Source organism: Apteryx rowi, unplaced genomic scaffold (genome assembly GCF_003343035.1).
Source record: "Apteryx rowi isolate R43461 unplaced genomic scaffold, aptRow1 scaffold_49, whole genome shotgun sequence".
Classification (NCBI taxonomy): Eukaryota; Metazoa; Chordata; class Aves; order Apterygiformes; family Apterygidae; genus Apteryx; species Apteryx rowi.
In genome coordinates this window covers 1,606,663-1,625,447 of record NW_020450749.1, presented here as the reverse complement: position 1 = coordinate 1,625,447, position 18,785 = coordinate 1,606,663, and the positions used below count along the sequence as shown (strand labels likewise).

Genomic DNA, 18,785 nt, shown 5'->3' with positions numbered 1-18,785 from the left:
AACGGCACTAATTTCTGCAGTTATTCACCACCTTTTAAAATCTGTGCACAGCTAAAATAGCAGCAGTGGTATCAACACATAACTCTGGGTGGCTTTCACACACCATGTGGTCTCCAAGGACAGCCAGAAGAGTTTGCTTCACTAAAGTTTAAGCATTTCAAACAACATACCTATGTAAATCGAGGAAAGCATCAAGGGATCTTGCTTCCCCAAAGTCTCCCTGCAGCAGATTGCACTCTGCTGCCAGGACACCTTGGCATCAGGTCCTGGACCTGCCACACAGTCCTCAGTGACACATTAATACCCTTGCAAGGAGCCCCAGTGACTGAAATGCAAACCCAAGTGCCACCTGAGAGGATGAGAGCCCCCTTCCCTTATCAACTCCAAAGCCCTTCTATAAGAAATAGGTGTTTTTGAGAATTAATTTTACTCAAAAGGAACAAGAAAAAAAAAACCCTAAGAAAGGAAACAAGACAGCAAGCGCTCTAGGATGATGCTTTTTAATTGTTATTTTTATATCTTTAAAAACAAATCAAACCATTAAAAATATTATAGACATGTGCTGAAATTTCCTGTACAACAAATAAGAAAACAATAAAATTTGTACATCATTTCAAGATATTCAACTAGCAGTCACTTATTTGAAACACATCAACTTTTCCCTTCTTAAGCAGGCCCCAAATGGGAAAAAGAGTAAAAGAGAAACGCAGAAGATCTAATTGGAGCACAACAGAGTTTTGAGCTTGGAAAACGGATAACTTCAGGTAAGTGGCAGCAAGGGAAAACACTGACCAAAGAGAGAGACAGATCTCAGCAATCACAACATGGAGAAGAGCAGAAGTCAGGTGAGAAACGCCTGCAGGGATTCATGTCACCTTGGCCAAAAGGAATCCAGGAGACAACAAAGTGTTCCCTGTCGGATATCCAGGATATCCCTGTGGGAAGGACGCTACCAGGCCTGTTCTAGTTACTTACACTGATGCTATCACCAATTTTATGTTTACAACATTTTAAGCTTTTTCCACCTGTTCCTAGCATTAGCAGGCTGTTTAGTTCAAACTTCAGTCTCTTTCCTCAACGATTCAGTTTTGGGAAATGGTAGAAGTGTCCAAATGGATGCACCTGCATTAAAAATGGATACTCATTGGGTGGTGAGGACAAGCAAGACTTGGGCGCAGTCTCTTTCCAGCATGAAAGTTATGGCACAGATGTTGGTTTTCTGCAACAGTACCTGCATGGTGGCTAGGCAGAAACCCCACGCCAGCTGGTTTTCTGATGTTCTGCTCCAATATATTGCAGAGGCACAACCTAGAGTAGAAGATGCATCTCCCGCTCTTCTGCGGCAAATAAAACAAGGGCCTTTCGAAGCAAGGGAGCATTCACTACCCTAAGGCAGCCAATTCCTGGGAGACCAGGAATAACGAATACTGGCTCTGTGCTCTGCACAGAAGTGTAGTACTTTGAAGATTAAAAAAAGAAATGTAAGATGACTGTAAGGGGTGAGCTTTTGTCCCTTCAAAGTCCTTTGGAACAGTTTTGTTTGGTCCGAGTGGTTTGTCTTTGTCATCTGACAGCAGCTCAGAAAGGATGCAGGGAGAAAGATCCACCACATGGACTGCGATCACGGAGAGCCTTGGGTGGGGTCATTAATCTCTTGTGTTTAAGTATTGCAGAGAAAGAAAAAATATTCAGGAACCCACAAGTGGCTGCTACCAAAAAAAAAAAAAAAAAAAAAAAATTAAAAAGCTGAAGAGCATTGTGGTTTGTCCTCCAGTTTTGCTCACGCGGCACACCACAATTTCACACCAGGTTGGAAGAAATTCCTCTGGTTATCCATAAAATTACAGCTGTGCACCAGGAATTCCTAGATAGTCTTCAGCTCACAGTGGATTCTAGAAGGTCACCAGCTCCCACTGTAATGCCACACATATTCCTAGTATTTGTAGCTATTTCTGATAGCTCTGCTAAAACAACAACAACAAAAAAATTCCAAAAAAGAAAAAAAAAAGCAGCAGAATTCCAGGGACTCTGGTAATTAAACCTTCATAAGATTTTCACCGTTTTACAGCTATTCTATAGCATTATTCATAAACTTCATATTCTTCTACAATTGCAACCAGTGCAATGATCCGAAGACCAAAAAACAACTCCCCTTCTATCCCCCCCACCAAGCTACTTCATAAGTCCTTCATTGGTAATGCCTTCATGAATCTAGCGGTTATGTACCAGCAAAATAAATCCAAATTAATCCTCAGCTTGTAAAATTAGCATTTAGGGGTTTTTTTACTTGTTTGTTCTGTCTGAAAAAGGACCAGTTAAAATAACAGCAGCAGTACATTGCAAACAATTATAAAACAATTACATTAGATCAATGAGATGCAGTCAGGTAAGATGTATCTCAGCTTTGAATGGCTAAAACAACCAAGAAATTGGTATTTACAGCAGAACTTTGTGCAATTTGTTTTGGTAGAAAGAGTAAAGCCAGTCAATCTGTTTGGGAGTGCTTGGACACGTGGAACCTCAGTTCAACATTTTCACAGATTTATACATTTGACGAAAAACAACAATAATGATAAAAAGACACCAACCTGAGTAAAACTCTATTAGAATAGAGTAATCATTATTCAGTAAATCATATATTGCACCTTTAAATAAATCATTATAAACTGTGTAAAAACAGGAGTATCAGCCAGGAACAGGGAGGAGCTATTCCATCCTTCATACACACACACCCCTGCACACACATACACAGACTCATTTGCTCATCTGCTTCCTACTATTAAAGCTCGGAGTGACGCACCACACTCCTTTTCCTCTCTCAGAGGCACCACAACATTAAGGCAGGGGATATTTGTGGTGAAAAGCAAAAACAAAGCTCACCTCCAAACTTCTGGATAGTCCTGCCAACAGTGCAACTACAGTTATAAGTTTGACATAAGCCTTATTTAAAAATCTGTGTTCTCATTAAGAGTTTCAGTACAAAAATAGATTCTCTGCTGKTTTTTTTCTAGAGTAGCAACTAGAAAAGGCACAATTTCCAAGTATAAATGTCCATTTGGAGGAGGTGTTTGTACTCCTTTTTTTAAATAAAAAGGAACACTCAGAAAAAATCAGAGGCACATATCTATTAGCTAAGTAACCAGATACAGTAGATAAAATATGTTCCTGCAACTTATAATTAAATATATTAAAACAGCCCACAAGCTTGGTGTCTGTAAATGATATCATATAAAATTGTAATAAAAAGCTTGTGTTATTATTTTAATATTTAAATTCTAGTTCACCATCTGTACTGCAAATGCTATTTCGCCTATCAGTACTGTTAAAATCCCAAGAAAAAGCAGAATTCCTCTGTTAACTTTAAATAGTTTCCTTCTATATTGACCTGTGGCTCCTGCCAGCATTGTTTTTTTTCCCTCCTGTAGATCACGTCTTCAAATCAGTTGTACAGAACTGGAGAAAACCAGACATGAGACACAATCCTGGAAAACAAGAGTGGAACAGTTCCCTTTCCTACACGCAGACAACACCTCCTGGAGATACTGTCGTCCTTCCAGGCTATGCATGGTAGCCATTGGCCTTCCCAAAACCTGGCCCAGGTGTGAAATTTTCATAGATTGCCATTGCCGTCATGTTTTGGTAAATAAGATCTGCTTTTTTGTCTTTCTGGGATCTAATTATATCCATAACACACTGGTTTAGGAAGACATACTGGTCCTGATGGGAGAAAAAGAAAAAAGGAAGGTAATACAGTTTTAGAAAGTACTTGATTTTGACAGCAATTCTGTTCTTTAATATAGGCTTTGGATTTTGGATGTACTGCATTGCATGTTATCTTAGAGTATTTTTAAAAGTTATATGTATATTTCACAGAAAATTGGGCTGGAAAAGACCTCATGTCGTCATCTGACCAACCCTCCAGTCAAAAACTGGGACCAAATTTACTGTCAGGCCTAATGTTCTCTTAAGACTTTCATGATGGAGATCTTACTGCCTTCCCAGATCAGCTTGAGTTAATCCATGCACTTTTTTGGATTGAAGTGATAATTTCTGCAGGAACATGTGTGTTCCTGCAGAATGCACAAGAGAAGATGCACACAGAGACTCAAGACATTTATAGCTCATAGTGATAAAGGCAAATTTTGTGTGGGTAGAGCAAGAGGGAAAAAAAAAAAAACTACCTTTTTCAGGATTTGATTTCTTTCTGGCTGCAAATGCCAGTCCTACAAATTACTCTGTAAGGTGATTGCACGGGTGTACTATGGCTCTGGCTGCAACCACTTTTGTGGGAAGAGATAAGGTGGGAAGGAGTAAAGTTTAAGTAGAGGGTGGTTTCATCTTACTCCATAATCTCTTATCTTCCCATAATTCTGAGCTGCATCTTTATTCCACCTTTTCTGGATTATTATGACTTTTGAAGAACACATTGCTGGGTGAAAGACAATCACCCTACCTCGGTTTGCACCATCAGAGGCCGATGCATGCGGAGGTCGTACACCACACCATACACGTCCACAGTGTTCTCCATTTCGATCTGCTGGATCAGGCGGTCGATGGCAATGAAAGTCCCTGTCCTTCCGACACCAGCACTGCAACAACACAGGAGAAGCTATTAACTGCTCCCTTCAATCACAGGCTCCCCTCTGTCCTGAGGAAAAGCCAGTGAAGTTGGTAGGATTATTTTTATTATTTCAGCGGCACAGGGAGCAAAGGCTCTGCAGCCAGGAGGAGCTCTTATTACCATTGTCCAGAAGGAGGCGGGACACCCTGCTGGGCTTTACAGCCTTGCAGCTTGCACAAGATTACACATAAAAACACTTAAAAAGGCAACTTTTTAGGCTAAGTTTTCCAGCCTGGGAGAGACAGCTTGTCCTAATGAGCTTTCATATCATGCACTTTGCTGTCTGCGTAGTATTGCTATGTTTCTGAGGAAGGGGGCAAAGGTCTTAATTTGGCAGGATGAATAGCCCATGTCCTTAAGCAGCAAAGAAACTCCATGCTCTTTCACATATATACATATACTTTCTAATCACATTGAAAAAGAATTGTTCTTAAAAAAGCAGCAAGATGAAAGCACGTCTAAGGCAAAAAGGTTCTTTCTACCTGCAGTGCACCAGAGTAGGAGAGTCAATAGGATTTTGATTGTTGTATTCCTGAACAAGGTGCCTGAAGTTGATGAGGAGGTCTGTCGTCTCTGGCACTCCGTGATCCGGCCAGGAGGTAAAGTGGAACTGGCGCACCGTGTGAATCTCTGGTGCATTAGACTAGAGAAACACACATTAAAAAAAGAAAACAATTAGGCTTCAAAAGAACAATAGTAGGGCTTCCTACCATATGTATCAGTCAAAGCCTAGGTTCATTAAAGTAGACTGTTACAAACTCTGCAGTACTTTGATAAATGTTATTCCAGTTCCCCTTCCCCTTCTTGTCCAGTAAAGAATACTTTGAAATAATTTCCTTTTACATTGCACTTTACTCCAAGATCTCCTTTGCAGCATTACATTTGCTGACAGAGATATAGCCAATTGTTCGGTCTAGCTTCTATATTCCAAGTATCTGCATTTCTTGCTGTCCATAAGCACGACTTCTGGCACAAGTCTGAGGTAAACATGAACTGCAGGATTGCTGCTGGGGCAGCCAGGAATTCCCATTAGTGGACTGGATCTTGCTGGCAGACCCCGTTCTCTCACAGGAAGCACCTTACTGACAGCTCATTCCCACACCTAGTACTAAAATATTGTTCTGGGAAGATGGGGCAGATGAACAAATGCACATACATAAGTATCACAGGAATTTCATTGTCAATATCAGTACAAAAGATTTGAAATCAGGTTTTTGGTAGAAAGGAGACCAACACATACAAAGCCCTAAATTAAAATAAACCACTCTTATTCTTTCCTCTGAGATATCTTTGAATTTGATTTTAAGGTTTAGTGAAATTATTATATTCTGCCATTCCAAATTTGTCTGGCATGTGAAGTCACAGTGATACAATAAATCCACCTCTAAAGATACTTGTACACAACTAAGAGTTGGGGAACTACTTACATTTTCTACAGTGAAGTCCCTTATTGTCCATTCCGGAAGGACAATCTCTGAGACCATTGTCACAATAATGTCACCATAACTCATGGATTGTTTGTCTGGCCAATACTGCTCACATTTTGTCTAAAAACAGAATTAAAAAGTTAGATACATCACACTGAGCAATGAAACTGAGGGGGGAAAAAAATAAAAAGAAGGACATGTCAGGATAATCCCCTACGATTCCATCTCAACCTTGAAGTAACTGAGTGCTAGTTCTAAATACTAACCGCCACACGAAGTAGGGCTGGAAAGCACTTCACCCTTCCCAATGGCCTATACCAAGGCAGCAGCAGCTCCACCTAAACCATCCTTTAGGTAGAAGAACCCACCTTTAAAGAGAAAGATTCCACAATTGTCCTGAGACAAGCTACTCTGATAGTCAGCAGATATAATAAAGGCAAAAGCTGAAAAATTTGGGCTTATTTAATTTGGACAACAGTCTTCCACTAAGTAGATGCTTGTTATAAGAAAAGAGTGGTGCATCTCCAGTCTACTATGGCTAATAACAAAACCAATCTGCAGTAAAGAAAATTTAAATAGAAGCAACTTATTCTACCAAAGAGTAGAGTATTTCTTGACTTCCAGGCTAGCCAAAATAACCCAAATATGATGACCCAGATATGCTGCGAAAAGAGTTTGCTTGAAAGGGCTAAAAGTCAGCTTTTGGCCGTGGAAGGAACACCTTTGCCAACTTCCTGTCCAAAGAATTGCTTACTGCTTCCTGGACAACGACGGCAGGGACTATCTGGGTGCCTAAGGACTTTTTAGGTATATTCATGCAACAACAAAAGTATATTAATATTCCTCTGGATCCAAAACACATGCATTTTGTGTTATCTGTGTGTCCAGGATGCTCTTTGCCCACAAAAAGGTTCTTATTTGACATTTACAAAATGCTGTTAGTGTTCCCACTGTGGATGGGGGAGATACTTGGCTCTGATCGCAAGGGAAACAAATTAGGTTTCAAGTAGAAGCTTAGATACATTAAACTGAAACAGGGTTTATAATAAACATACATACATACACACATACTTATGTATATAAAAATAAATAAGATCAAATGAATTTCAGTAAAGGCAAAAATGCTCAGTTAAAGCCACATGAGCAACCTTAAATTGTTCAGCCAAGTTGCATCCACTACCAGTACACAAGTCTTCCCACCTGTTCCTAAGATAAGAGTAGATCACAATCCTACATTTCAATCTAGTTTCTACATTACTGATGTTTTGTATTTCCTTGGATGTGCCACATGAAGAAGGTCTTTGGTTCATCTAAGCAAATATACCACTACCTTAAAGCAATTGCAGATGCTTTTGAGGAATGTAAAAAAAGTTCACAAGATATTTAAAGCCAACTGTGCAATACTGAGCACAGAGGAAAGTCCTGCTCTGCCCCAAACACTTCTGAGAACAAGAAGTAGGAAGAAATTCACGTCTATTTGCAGTGTTTAAAGACTTCAGGGGACTAGGTGCTATGTGGAAAATGCATGTGATGTCTGAATTAGAAGAGATCCAACTTTCTTCGAAGACAGTTCAGTTAAAAAAAAAAAAAAAAGAGAGAGAGAGAAAGTGAGAGATAGACATACCCGGGCTTGTTCAACGCATTTTGTCAACATAACAATAGAGTAGATATTCTTTTCCCAAATCATGCGCCAGAAGTCATCTATAGTATTGGGTAAAGGACCTTGTGCAGCAATAAATGCCTTCTTTGAAGTATAACCCTAAGAGGATAAAAATATATATATATACACACCAGCGTTAATGATGAGACATAAACCTGATTTTATATATCAGGTGATTTTTTTAGAGCTACTACATCATAAAAATACACCTTATTTTTCATTTCAACTAATTAAGTCACTTACAGGCATATAGTTTGCATTAATGTAATCATCAGTTGCATGGCTTCGGGTTGACAGTTTAACACGAGAAATATCATCTGCAGAAAGGAAAAAGGAAAAGAAAATGATGAATTTTAGAACTAGAACCTTTTAGCAAAATATTGCATGCCTAAGGCATAGTTTCTAAATATTTGTTTAAAAAATGTTTATTTAAAAAACAATATCCATTTTAAAAATAAGAATATATGGCTCTAACTTTAAGAATCAGAAATAGCAGCAGTTTAGGAGGCCTACAGAAAAATAAGGGGCCAGTTTAAAAAAAAAATCAGAATATTGAAGACTAATTTTAAAAAGAGTTTGTTCTTGCATATGAACATAGCTTTTTTTACATGTGTATAGACTGGAATTTTAGAGACGTTTAAGGGACAACTTAAGACAAGACTTTGTCAGTAAAAGGCAATATTATGCATTTATTCAGAAGAAAATATAATGATAGTATTCTGCAATTTTAGCAATTAAAAACTTGACTCAAAAGTTTTAGATTTACTGTCCACAGTCAGATTTATTTTCCTTAATATCCAACATGAAATTCATTATAATTGCAATTACCAGAGAAAAATAGGCAATTTCTCTCCTGCTGCCCTTGCAGTTGGGTTTTTCCTCCAAAGCATGCACAAGTAGACCTCACTGTTCACTTTCCAATTCCTCCTTACGCTCTCTTTACTGAGATGCCTAGACAACTTGAGAGCGGTTAGGCTCCTAGCTTGTCTGCAAAGTTGTCCGGCACCATCTTAATATTTCTCATAGCTCCCCACATTATCTGTCTGTAGTCAACTGTTGCCTCTTGTCTTTCAATCTCAACTTTAAGTTTCTCACAAATGAAAACCAAAAATGATTTAATTAAGGGGTGCTGAGGGAAAGTTCTTTAGGTTTGTTAATATAGTGATTTTGAGAAAGCAGCATCCCAAATTCATACACTTTTTATTTATTTGCAAATTGACAATGTTAATCCCTCTTTGAAACCTTTCAGTACTGTTAAAGGCCAATCAACCAAACGCAAGGTCTTTCACTTAAAACCTCAATCAGTACAATATGCAAAACCTAGGAGAGTAACTTACATGGCAAGACATTGTTGTATCTATTTTTCCCTCTGTTTTCAGGAAGTTCAGCAGCAAATTTGGGCTGATGAACACCAGCAGGCCTGAGTTCCTACAGCAAAAGACAGATTAATGAGCACCCAGTTAAAGAAGAGTACAGAAACACTCGACTGAAGCAAACAAATACTCCAAACCCTCTCGGTCTTTGCTGTGCAAATAGGCATGTTAAACCGGGATAAATGATGATAGAAATCGGCTCTTCTCAAACAGAGTCGGAAGGTGACAGTAGCAAACCTCATAGAAAAGGGATTAATAGTGTGCTTAAAGCCCAGAAATGGGCTTTAAATGGGCTAGATGTAATGGTTCAGGATGTGAAGCATTTTGGGTGCACTTCAACGAAATTGGGAGCTGAATGAGGGAAGGGAATGCGACACGTGCACACCAACAATCTCTAATAAAGGTCCCTTCTTCTTCTCTCGCCCTTCAGTAAACCTCATGCATACTCCAAAGGAAAGCTAATTTGCTTTTCAAAAATATTTGCCATGAAGCTCTCCCCACTGAGGACACATACCTCATACTCTTCAGCAAAACCACAGTTGGAGTCAGCTTGCTGCTTCTTGAAGTAAGACTCAAAGTTTTCCACTTTAATCAATTTTGACCTAAAACAAGGAAAGCCATGTATTAGCACTGATATTAGGTAAATAAACAATGAATTTAGTTAATGTGTAACAAAATGTGCTTCACTTACTTCTTGACTCTTCAGGAGAGGGGGAAAAAAAAAAAAGAAAAAAGGTTGATTAGACACACACGGTTGTATTTTTCACTGTGTGAAACTAAGAAGGAAAGCATGACTCTGATAGTGGCACCCACAAAACTGTATTTACAGGGGAGGGATATCAAGGCATAGCATTTAACTGATCTGTTCCGGCCAAGGAGAGAATAGCACCTCCTTCAGAACAAACATGTAAAAGAAGGTGTCAGTCAGCTGCTCTTGTACTTCTCTTCCATTTGGATTGGCCCCATTCTCTGTTATATTTTATGCCAGCAGCCAAAGTCTGCACGGGTGGGGCTCCATGGGATGCTCTGGCTGTGCCCTTCCATCAGCAAGGTTGGTGCAAGAGCAAATAACATGGTTCACTTGCACTGCCTGGGATTGCCAACGTTGCGATTACCCTCCTTCGAGCGGCTATTGCAGTTTCAGTATTATCTGAATTGATGGCTCAGCACAAAGCAGCCATAAAACAAAGAAAAATCTGGGCCACAGAAGAGGATTTTGCTTACGTCCACTTTATCAATAGTTTGGAATATTCCCTCAATGTGCACAAAAGCCTATGTTTCATGCAGAGAGGAAAATTTTCAAAACTGCATGAGATATTTTTATATCTAATGGCAGTTCACCATAGCGGGAAGTGAGTACTCAGATCCCTGTGGCAGCAGTGGAAGTCTCAGTCAATATGATTATTTTTAGACTGCAGGCTGGAGTCTTTAAATTCCACAAGGAATTAGTACTGCAAAATTCTATATAAACCCATACATAAAACAAGTACTGGGTTCAAAGAAAGTTTTGCAAATACCTCCTGAGCTCAGAAAACATTGTGTGAAAGGATATTGACTTACTTGATTGGAGAAAAGGACATTTCAGTATTTCTTCTATCTTTCCTATAGGGAGAAAGAAAACAACACAAGAGGCTGACAGTGAATTTATGGAACTCATATGAGATTCCTGACAAGAGCTATTTCCTGTGCCTGTTCAAAACAATTTCTGCTACAGCATCTCACCTTGTGCAAAAAACCTCTGAGGCAAACCTCACACCTGTAGTAAGACTGAAATACTTCATTGCTCATTTAACAATTTTTTTTTAAAACTAGGGCTGTTCCTTTCTGTTGGAAGCAGAGCAAAATGCCTGAACACAAAGCGTGCAGTTTCAGCGCAGGCAGTCCCCCCGAGGGATGCGCATCAGGAACCAACATCTCTGTAGAATCGCTGCTAATCCCACAGTCACTAGCAGAAGTGTTACACAGCTATGTTAGCGTCAGTGGTACTGGAAATGGAAGCTGAATGAAAATAAATGTTCCTAGCTTCAGAGGACAAGGTTCTCTCGTGATTGTTCACAGCTACTGGACACATACAGAAACTTGTGGGAAGAAGAGCAGCTAGTCAAAGAAGCAGTTAAAGGAGAACCATTCATGGATGCTTTCAGATAAAACCTTCTAAGATGAAGTTATGCATGTCTTAGCACTATAATCGGTGATGTTGGCTCACTTCTGACTGGATTACTTTAGGAGCATGTGTGAATTTGCAAGAGCCAAATGAAGCAGATCTTGACCCACTAGTATACTACAGGGTCGAACATTTTATCAGCAAAACCATTTCACTAGTTAGATGTAACAACTTTGAACTGGAACATACAAAAAGATTCTGAATACAGTGTATTTTAAAGCATCATACTGAAAGTATATAACATAGGAATAGAGGCCTTTTTAGCAGAAAGATACAGATGTGAAATACTGGTGTTCTGTATCACAACAAATAGATCAAAGAAGATGTATTACCTTCTCCTTTTCCAGAATATGTAACCCCCTATAGCGACTACAGCCAATACAGCTAAAAGGCATCCAATAACAGCTCCAGCAATGAGACCTTATGAAAAGAACAAGTATTTCTCATTATTGATTTACCTCTTTGGCAATGATCTAATCAATCAGCATGCTACAAGAGAACCTAGCAAGTGACAGAAAACGAGAGAAAAGACACAGCTAAAACACACACACACACACACACACACACACACACACACACACAGAGTCTCAAACAAAAAAACCAAAGATCATAAGCAGATCAAAGTCTTACAAGGAGTGGCCGATTTTTACTTTCCGCTCCAGTTACCAAAAAAATTCACAGATTAGCTATTAGGAAGACACTCCATTTTGAACATTCTGACAGTACAATAACAGCAGGAAGGTCAAAATAAATGGAATGATGGCTTTTTTTTTTTTTTATTGACCCCTTCAGATTTTTCTTTACGCGACAAGTGAGATCTGAGTAGCTGCACCTTACAACAGATAGTTTTGGGTGTATCCAATTTAACTAGAACTTGCAGTTTATTACACAGACTGTGCCCAGGAGAAGGGAGGACAGTCCCAAGCCTAGAAAGCATATAAGAAAGCATCATAAAGAAAGCAATGACCAATTGGTAACAGCTGCAGAAGATCCCTATCTTACCGCCTCCACTTTACAAATGGAAAGCTGAGGCAGGGAGGGCCAGATTTTCAGAGGTGTTTGTGTGCCTTAAGTTCAGAGCAGTCTTCTAGCTCACTAAGGTGCTTTTGCAAATCCCCCCAGATGTCTACCTATGGATTCTAAAATAAGTCCTAGGGGCACAGTAAACTGAAAGTCAAGCAGGGAATTGAACAGCGTGAGCAATGTGCCTGGAAGCTCTACTAAACGTCTTCTCTTCTTCACTACATCCTTCAGCAATACCACTATGGAGAGCTCATAAAGAACAAGAAAGCAAGAATGATAAATGAATTAAAAAAAAAGACCAAAGGATCAATATTTGTCTTCTAACACATCAGCTTCTAATTTATCAGAATTGTTACAACAGCCACTTTTTGCTACTTATTTCTGTACCAAAGTCTCAGTGTATCACCTGATCACTTTTAGCATGCCCTGAGTAACAGGGGTTTTGGTGACTTCTGTTCTGGGAATCATACCTGGAAAAAAAGGCTACCTGCAGAACTAGCAAGGTATGGATTTACAGAGCAGGAGAACTGCAAAGCTAAAAAGGAGCAGTCCATCACAGTGAGAGCAACAGGTGTTTTGCTAATAATTACATCATTTGCCATAATTAAGGAATCTCCACAAACAGTGCATGTGCAAAGCCACCAGTCCGTTTTACATTAGGCATACCTGGATCCTGGGGTAACAAAACCTGCTCAGAACAAGGTGAAAACGATGCATAACTATCTTCTCCCACAATGATGTCAGCCCCAGTAAAGTTAATCCTAGTGAAACCTGCCACACGTGCCCTGTTGACAAGGGAGGGGAAAAAAAAACAGGTATGCGAGATTGTACTAACAGCCTTAAGCAAGATCTGTGATCTCTTCATTAGATGATTCTTTAGATTTCAACTGTTGCAAAAATAACCAAGCAGTGGGTTAAGATAAATACCTGTATGAATGAAGTGGACTCAGTGGTCCATTTTCATAGCCACGCATGGTGTTTCCAGTGCCTACATTAACTGTGAGTGTCCCGTTCCGAGAACGGGAAGATGACTGCTTTGCTTGCCCTATATCTATGATATATGTTACATAGGTGGCTGTCTTCTTTTGCTTGAAATCTTTATATGTGATGTTCAATTCAGGCTTTGAAGACCCACAACCTTCTGGAAAAACAAAGAAAGTGGTACACATCACCCACTGTTTTTGTAAGAATTAGCAGAGTGGCTCAGGGGGTAAGAGCGTGTCATGTAACTCCAGTTGTGATTATTCCACAAATATGTCCTGAAATTAAAGGCTAAGTGCAACAGACACAACCTCAGGAACTCTCTCTACTGCAGTGCAATTTACTGAACTATTCCCCTCCTCCCCTGTGCTACTTCTTTTAATATCCTTTTGGTTTCATTTCTACCACGTATGGTGGAGCTTCTCTACAAAGTTTAGTGGAAGACTCTGGTGCCCTTATGGACAACTCTCACTAGACAAGTAAGTCACATCCAAATCCACTCTATGTACTAATGAGTGCAGAGAATACTATGCAGCCAGCGTAGAAAAGGCCAATTTGTGTTTGATAACATCATGCCATCCAACAGAGTCAAGCTTCATTCAGGACGATGTTAAACTTGTCTTGGCCTACACTGTCTGCTGTGCCTACCCTGGAGTCAAACGTGACCCCACAGAGTTATTTTAGCACATTGGACTTTTATTTCTAAGCAGGACAAGTGCTAACAGTGAGAGTCACCTTGCCTAACTGGAGCCAGTTAGTCGTCAGCTGAAGTTGGTCCAGGCTCTCTGCCTCCAATGGAGAGAGACAGAGACAAGCGAGGCACCTCCACAAGGCAATCTGTCCTATACTGAAATGGGTGGGATGAGTTTTCCTCTAGAACTGCTTGCCTGTGTCTTTCACACCTAAACCCTAAGAGACAAAGGAACTACTTTCTGCCTTCTCTTGCCATAGACAAGGATTGGGCAAAATGATCAGGACAGCTTCTGAGTCCAGAAGACTCAGAAGAAGTAGCTGCTGCAGTCAATGACCAACAACACCCCCTCTACAGAATGGGATCACTTCACAGTACCTACTGTTAAAAGCCAAATTGTAAGGATGTTATTGTTGTCCTCGAGAAATTTCAAGCATTGACAATAAATAGTTCACAGAATTTGGTGACTTGTGTTGTGCAAGTAAGACTCCTGCTGCTGGATACTAATGCTATGCAATTACTTTTAAAAATCAACCAGGTAAACATGATTTTAATCTGATGGTGTTAATTCCTGGGTAAAGGTAGAGCAAACGCACAGCAGGTTGGCATTTCATATCAGCGTGGAACAAGGCTGTTTAACTACATTAAACCATTCTTCCCATTCCCACTTTATGACTCTGTCAGGGAAAAGATGAACCCTAGAAATTTGAGGCAGATTATATAGTTGAGGCATGTCTGAACTAACTGAACTCTTCAAATTACCAGTTGTCAGAAAATTCAAGAGCAAGCAAACTGACGTAAAATATTCAAGGTGTTAAGGGATGAAGGAGCACCTTGCTCATATGACTGAAGTTTGTGTATATCGCTCTCTGCATATTGCCTTTACAAAGCTAAAAGCTCCTTCTCGAAGCTGATATACTATTGAACCGATATTTAAAAAGAAGTTGAACAGGGGCTCCGAAAGGTTGTGCAAAAGCTCTAGCAACTTTTCTACAGGCACGTAGACAAGGTTTGATCTGGTACTCGCTGCAAATCAACAGCAAAGTTCTCATCTACTACAACTGCGCAGGCGAGGTGAGCAAGGTGGCTCTCCTACAGCATTTATTTGGTTACATTAAGCAGCTGATGTTGAAATTAACTCTGTTGCCTGGGTATGGGTGTTCAATGCCATCTGAGACGTGTTACAATGTCCTGCCTCGTCCCTAGTTTCCATCCCAAAACCATGTACACCCTGGGGTACATCTGCAGCCCCACAAGGATGTCTTGGATTCTGCCCCAGGGAATCTCAAATAACCGTAGACACTACTGTTTAAGCAATTGAAGAAAGTCCCCTCTGTCTACCCTAAAGGTAATGATGCTCCAAATGGGGGTATTATTTTTAGTGGCTGCTTAATTCCTCCAATGCACTGGCAGAAGTAAAAATGAGTTCAACCAAAAACCTACACTGCAAAGATAAGTTCCTTTATTTTATGATTTATCACTAGACATTCAACAAATAAAAGTTTCTCTGATCTGATGTTTCAAAGAGGTGAGTTGTACAAACTATCCTCTAGTTTTCCCGTAGTATTCAGTTTCCCATGGCATACAATGCTGACAGTGCTATTCAAGCCTTCCATCTGCACCCTCTCTCTCTCAACAAAGCATTGTTGTGTAAGTAACATCAGAAGGAAAGCTGTCATCCCTCTGGTTTTTTTTTTAAGCATCTCACTGCAAAAATCTTCCAGCTGAAGGAGGGAGGGAGGAAAACATTCCAAATTCCAAAGTTGTTTGTATTACTGGTTCCAAAAATTATTCTGTGGAAAAAAGGATACTACACAATCTTGTGACAGAAATCATTGACAAATCAAGATGGTAACAGCACAGTGGCAATATTGTCACATAAAAGACTTGTATACCAGGATAATTCAGGTTGGTAAAGGCTTGAAGTGAAGCAGTGGCTTTCTGAAAACAGGGAGTAATCTAATTTCAATCAAGCAAAGTATTTGCATCACGATTTTTGAAAGGCAATTGAAAATACTGAGTCAGCTTTTCTTCTCTTCATTTAACATCTATTTAGAGCTTAAAGCTACAAACATCAGAGTAAAATTTTTGTCCTGACGTAATGCTGTCTGATAAATTGTTTCACCCAGTTAGGAGATAATATCATAACACCTTACCTGTTGCTTCTGTTATGATGATTACTGCATAGGCTTTTAATGGTCCATTTACTGACTCAAAATCAGAGAATTCAACAGACAAGGAAATGTGACTGATTGCCTTGACTAAAGGACCTTTAGTAGGCGGAGGTGGGTCTATAAATAGAGAAATATTTGTTAGTACCTTAATAACAGGAAAAGAACAGTTTTCCAAACAAGACAATACTGTAATAATGACTCTGTTCACATAATGGATATTTATTTGTGCATGACATCATAATTTACATGAATGCAGTGTTTTATTCATAACCTGTATCCTGATAATGTACCGTAAATCAAATTTGGTATTCTGCAATCCTGAGGCTAATTTTTTCATCCTATAAGTATCTTTCCATTCTCAGACCTTAATACTTACCAGTAATGCTTGTCCTGCACATTTTCTGCACTGGAGAGCTTTCCTTTGTATCTGCAAGAGTTGTAATACTAACGTTGTAGGTGGTGAAATAATTTAAAGATCCTATTCTGAAGGTTTCCTCTGAGTTTTCTCCTGTACAGCGTGAAATCTGTTGTTCTTTTTCCCATGTATCATTAAATATTTTAATTTTGAAGCCGGAGTTGTTACCAATAGGACATTTCCATTTGAGTGTTAGGTTAGACTCCTTGACCACTGGTTCACACTGAAATGAAGTCACTGAGGCAGGAACTGCAAAAATAAACAAGAAGAGCATAAGAATGAAGGATGCAGTTGTTGTGTACAGAGAAGAGATTATAAATGGCCTCAAAGAGTAATCAAACAAGAGGAGCACTAGGATCACCGTACAAGTGGAAAGCAACTGGAGAACAGCCCAATGCTGAAAAAGAAAATAACAGTGAATCCAAAGAAAATGTGTGGAAAACTTTGAAAAAGCAGCCACTGAAAACTCTGATATCTAGGAAACCATTATCTGCATGTACCTGACTGCCCTACTCCAGTTGATTAGTCTCAGGAAAGTTCTAGTAAGAATTGTGGGAGTCACAACAGTGCTGAATCCCCCAGTACAACATCAGATTTGCAATGGGATAACAGATTTTGCAATTTGGGATAATACCTCAATAAACACACCTGAAAAGACCTTTGGACCTTGAGAGATTCAGTTTCAAACAAAGCTAGAGGACATTTCTTCACAGTCTTGCATAAACAGCTAAAAAGTTGACAATAAATGCAAGTAAAAACCCCCTTTATCTTGGCTTACTCAGATTTATGACCATTATACCAACATTACAAAACAAAGATAATTTCAGTGTATTAACTGTATAGCAGCAGCCACCCTTAGAAGAGCAATGTCAGTTTGCGTAGGTGACCTATAGGACATACTCTAAAAACTGAAACCTTATGATGGATTGAAAAAGATATTTAAAAAAGCTAACATAGCAATGATACCGAGAAGAAAGGTCCCTCTAAAGTCTTATAAAACTTGGCCTTCAAGATCAAAATTCTTACAATTTCTGCAGTTATAACACATAGCACAGGTATTGCCTCTCCTGATTCAGGAGTATTTGGTACTTCCAAATACAGGGGTAGAAAGACTCCTGGATTAAATTATTCTGTTATAAAAAGGGTATTATTTTAAGAAATTAAGGGAAGCAGTAGAACTGTATGCTGGAAGAAACAGATTTAGCTGAAATATAGATGTGACTGTGACTTCTTTGTATTGAGGCTTATAGATACTCCTTCTCCTTCAAATATACTGACAGCTGCTACTGCAAACAGTGTGAAATTATACAAGGTTCCAGGGCTTAAATCTGTAGCAACAGCTCTGGTGACAACGGCTGTCTAGTTTCTAGAGGGAAAATCATGACTTTGGGCTTTTATACTGTAGGCGTAGTTAGAAGTGTCACCTATGCCCCATGTTAAAATAAGACCAAGATACTTCACCCAGATGCAGAAAACTGGGTTGGTGTTTGTGAAAGGCAAAGTGAAGTTCAAGAATATTTGCTGAAAAAAAAACAGAAAATAAAGCAAGCAGAGGCAAAGTCACACTTTCACATTTTGCACAGATTGAGCATTATTTGTAGCCAAGCAACATTTTCACAAAACCAGGGTCTCACTTAAGTGGATCGATAATCCTGAGGCACCTCAGGAAAGCCCACAGAGAACCCTTAGAAAAAGGTTCACTTCACATCCATTAAAAAGACAAAAAGAAAGGGAAAGCACAAAATAGCATGTGTTCACAGTGAAAGGAAGACAGTCGCAATAGCTAGAAAGAGGAAAACAGGCGTTGCCAGGAGCACCTCAACATCTTCCTCTCTGCTCACAAGTTGAGCAGCGGAGGGTGGCTGAGAGCGCCCAGGACAGCGCTGCTCAAAGCCTGCTCTCCTCTTGAAGCCCAAATGCAGCAAGGGGCTGCAGAGCAACATACGCTTCTCCAGAAACATGGGCACAAGTGACTGCAACTTACTGGTATACAGGCTTAGGGGCACTCCCTCTCCTTCAGTCTGAGCATCAGCCGCCACTGCAAATACCGTGAACTTGTACAACATCCCAGGGTGTAAGTCGGCAATTTCAGCTTCAGTGACATTAGACGTCAGGTTCCTATCGGCAGTACCATCACTTTTAATCTCTATCCTGTACGTGTAGGAGTTTGAAGCAGTGTCACTCACTGTCCATGTTAAGTTGACATAAGTCTGATCAACATACACTGCCTTGAGATCAAGAACGGGGCTGGGCTCT

The 18,785-nt window shown here is 39.6% G+C and overlaps 1 protein-coding gene across 1 annotated transcript in view; it reads right to left on the bottom strand.

Moving 5' to 3' along the window:
• Positions 1-491: 491 nt before the first annotated feature.
• The window catches only part of LOC112972387 (receptor-type tyrosine-protein phosphatase eta-like), a 29,586-nt gene continuing 11,292 nt past the window's right edge, over positions 492-18,785 (bottom strand). The window contains exons 10-25 of the mRNA XM_026078851.1: positions 18,514-18,783; positions 16,491-16,778; positions 16,097-16,231; positions 13,196-13,409; positions 12,935-13,053; positions 11,578-11,665; positions 10,642-10,683; positions 9,773-9,781; positions 9,596-9,683; positions 9,046-9,136; positions 7,952-8,025; positions 7,673-7,807; positions 6,049-6,168; positions 5,104-5,264; positions 4,454-4,589; positions 492-3,717 (exon numbers count right to left, since the gene is read on the bottom strand). Of these exons, the coding sequence (XP_025934636.1) occupies positions 3,559-3,717; positions 4,454-4,589; positions 5,104-5,264; positions 6,049-6,168; positions 7,673-7,807; positions 7,952-8,025; positions 9,046-9,136; positions 9,596-9,683; positions 9,773-9,781; positions 10,642-10,683; positions 11,578-11,665; positions 12,935-13,053; positions 13,196-13,409; positions 16,097-16,231; positions 16,491-16,778; positions 18,514-18,783 (2,129 nt within the window). The 3' untranslated portion in view covers positions 492-3,558. The remainder of the gene's footprint in view (positions 3,718-4,453; positions 4,590-5,103; positions 5,265-6,048; positions 6,169-7,672; positions 7,808-7,951; positions 8,026-9,045; positions 9,137-9,595; positions 9,684-9,772; positions 9,782-10,641; positions 10,684-11,577; positions 11,666-12,934; positions 13,054-13,195; positions 13,410-16,096; positions 16,232-16,490; positions 16,779-18,513; positions 18,784-18,785) is intronic.